Consider the following 2500-nt stretch of genomic DNA (forward strand, 5'->3'; position numbering starts at 1 on the left):
AACAGTGTTATCCTTTTCAGCTGGCAATTTCCCCAGCTCTTTACTGTCTCTTCCCTACTTTCAGACATTGGACCTTGAGTACACTGCAATCACGGGCAGGATCGATACAGCACCCTTCAGCTCTGCAACAGAGTTAACCACTTTGATGCTGGTCAGCAATTCCCAGCTTGGCACATCTATGCCCGACCTGTCATCCAACACCAAACTCGTCACCGCCGCTGTGACAGGGCAAGGGTTGGCCGATGCCAAAGCGGACAAATTGCCCTCTTCATTGACCTACCTGTGAGTAAAATTCATATCACTAAAAGGCGATATTCTAATAGTTCATCCCAGCGATTTATCTTACAACTCGCTCAGTGGTCAGATACCTCCACTCAGCCAACTCACTTCCCTCAAAACTTTGTATCTTCAAAGCAACGACTTCACATCTGCCCCTGATTCCCTTCCATCGTCTTTGACTACCATGTCTTTCACGTCGAATTCCCGGCTATCCGGCGCCATGCCCTCTTCAGTGTGTTCGAGTACCGTGCTCACCTCATGTGATCTCCGAAGCACGAATTTGACTGCGGGCATGACTTCGTCAAGCAGTCGTTCGAGCCTAAGCAGTCATATGAGTTCCGTGACTGCCAGCAGTACTATCACGAGTATGGCCTCGACTTCAGGCACAAGTGTCAAGGCCAGTGGCAGCGCCATGTCAAGTGTTAGCAGCAGTAGCGGTAGCAGCTCAGCGGCCAGTGATACAAGTGTTAAGAGCAGTACAATGATAGGAGTGTCTGCTAGGGCGAGTACAGAAGGGACATGTGGGGTTTGTCAATTTAATTAACCAAAAATTAGTATTCTTCAACGGCATAACTTACATATCTATAGCCATAACATCCATGGTGAAGCGTCCTTTATCTTTCTTTTGGTTTTTGTAGTATCATGTAACAGCTAACAACTTTCATCTGCGGGTGGTCATACTCTTGTTGTTCATTCAATCAAAAAATAAAGCCTACAAGTCTGGCACACAACATTCGCCAAAAACAGTAAAGAACGGCAAACAGGGGAGTCATAAAGCTATCTAGACAGGCTGAAAATTCACACAGTGGCGCCAAATCATATCGCACATTATCAAGGACACACGACGAGAGATGTTAACTTGGAAGTCTCTGAAAAGAGTTAATGTAAGCAGATATCTAGGTATTAGAGTACGTTGTTCGAAAACTATTGAAGCCTCTATAGTTTAGTTGGCTATAACACCCCACTAGTAGGAAATAGCGAGCGATCGCTTTCACTAATGGGGAGGTCTGTCGTTCGAATCGGCATGGAGGCAATTGATTTTTTTGCATTTTTGATTCATCACAGAATCATCCATTCCCCCTTTTTCTCTAGGTATGTACAGAGCATTACAAGTCCTTTTTATCTTGCATGGATAACATCCCTCATTCGGAAACTATGCTTGTCAAGGGCTGTATCCATTTCATGCCTTGAAGATTGGAGAGGACAGATTTGGGGAGGGGATGTGATAAAGTCGCGTTCCACGTCATGATGCTCGCAGTCCAGCTCGCGAGCGACGAGCGCCCGATGAAATGGCTGAACACGCAGATGCCTATTCTTATAACTTGAAATTCACCCTTCATCCATACCTCCTACTCCATCTTCTGGCTTCACCACAACGGGAGTATACCCACCCCGCAACTCCCCGCAGAACCTCCGCCAATACCAAAAGCAACCAGCCGGCTTCAAGTCCGACGCCCTACCTGCTGCGTTGCAATCACTTCCGCAGTATATCTTCCTGTGCTTGACATTGTCACGTAACGCCATAGCTTAAAAGCAGCACAATGGCACCCAAGCCAGCCAAGGCTGCCTCTAAAGCTGCGAAGTCGCCGACTCCTGCAGGCACTCCTACCCGTCAACCTTCTGTCGATACACTCTCAAAGCAGGCAGTGATTGACACGCCTCCGACGCCGGAATCTCCTGTCCAGGTCAGCGCTCCAGTTCCTTCCAAGAAATTTGCATATCCCATCCCATCACACCTCTCTCCGTCGACCATCAACAACACGGAAAGCTTGTTGAGGTTTGTCATTCTGGCGTTAATATGCGGTGCTGCAATTGGAAGTCGATTGTTTGCAGTGATCAGATTCGAATCTGTCATCCACGAATTGTGAGTCAAGTCTATCTGTAGGCTTGTCTCAATGCTAACGTCTGTGTCTTCATCCAAGTGATCCCTGGTTCAATTAGTAAGGTTATTCTTTCAGGTCAAACTTCGGTACTGATTTACTCCTAGCCGAGCCTCGAAAGTTCTCGTTAACGAAGGTTTCTACGAGTTCTGGAACTGGTTTGATCCCTCAGCTTGGTACCCTCTCGGCAGGACTGTCGGCACAACCCTTTATCCTGGATTGATGGTCACCTCTGGACTGATTTGGCATGCTCTTCGGGCAATTAACATGCCCGTGGACATTCGCAATGTCTGTGTCCTTCTTGCACCTGGATTCTCTGGATTGACTGCCTGGGCGACTTA

At 47.5% G+C, this 2500-nt stretch overlaps 2 protein-coding genes and 2 non-coding genes across 4 annotated transcripts in view; 3 read left to right on the top strand and 1 right to left on the bottom strand.

Moving 5' to 3' along the window:
• Positions 1 to 935, top strand: part of CNAG_04363 (hypothetical protein) — a 3138-nt gene extending 2203 nt beyond the window's left edge. Inside the window, exons 3-4 of the mRNA XM_012196119.1 lie at positions 21 to 282; positions 334 to 935. Coding sequence (XP_012051509.1) covers positions 21 to 282; positions 334 to 823 — 752 coding nt within the window. The 3' untranslated portion in view covers positions 824 to 935. The remainder of the gene's footprint in view (positions 1 to 20; positions 283 to 333) is intronic.
• CNAG_12848 overlaps positions 1 to 1096 on the bottom strand; it is a 1125-nt gene extending 29 nt beyond the window's left edge. Inside the window, exons 1-3 of the non-coding RNA XR_001046127.1 lie at positions 996 to 1096; positions 858 to 944; positions 1 to 776 (exon numbers count right to left, since the gene is read on the bottom strand). The exon at positions 1 to 776 is cut by the window's left edge and continues 29 nt beyond it. This is a non-coding gene — a non-coding RNA (hypothetical RNA). The remainder of the gene's footprint in view (positions 777 to 857; positions 945 to 995) is intronic.
• A 115-nt stretch (positions 1097 to 1211) lies between these two features.
• Positions 1212 to 1312, top strand: CNAG_10110. Its single transcript has one exon. It is a non-coding gene; the product is annotated as a tRNA-Thr (tRNA).
• A 255-nt stretch (positions 1313 to 1567) lies between these two features.
• CNAG_04364 (dolichyl-diphosphooligosaccharide-protein glycosyltransferase) overlaps positions 1568 to 2500 on the top strand; it is a 3208-nt gene continuing 2275 nt past the window's right edge. Inside the window, exons 1-3 of the mRNA XM_012196120.1 lie at positions 1568 to 2143; positions 2202 to 2219; positions 2267 to 2500. The exon at positions 2267 to 2500 is cut by the window's right edge and continues 3 nt beyond it. Of these exons, the coding sequence (XP_012051510.1) occupies positions 1821 to 2143; positions 2202 to 2219; positions 2267 to 2500 (575 nt within the window). The 5' untranslated portion in view covers positions 1568 to 1820. The remainder of the gene's footprint in view (positions 2144 to 2201; positions 2220 to 2266) is intronic.

Source organism: Cryptococcus neoformans, chromosome 9 (genome assembly GCF_000149245.1).
Source record: "Cryptococcus neoformans var. grubii H99 chromosome 9, complete sequence".
In the NCBI taxonomy this organism is placed as follows: Eukaryota; Fungi; Basidiomycota; class Tremellomycetes; order Tremellales; family Cryptococcaceae; genus Cryptococcus; species Cryptococcus neoformans.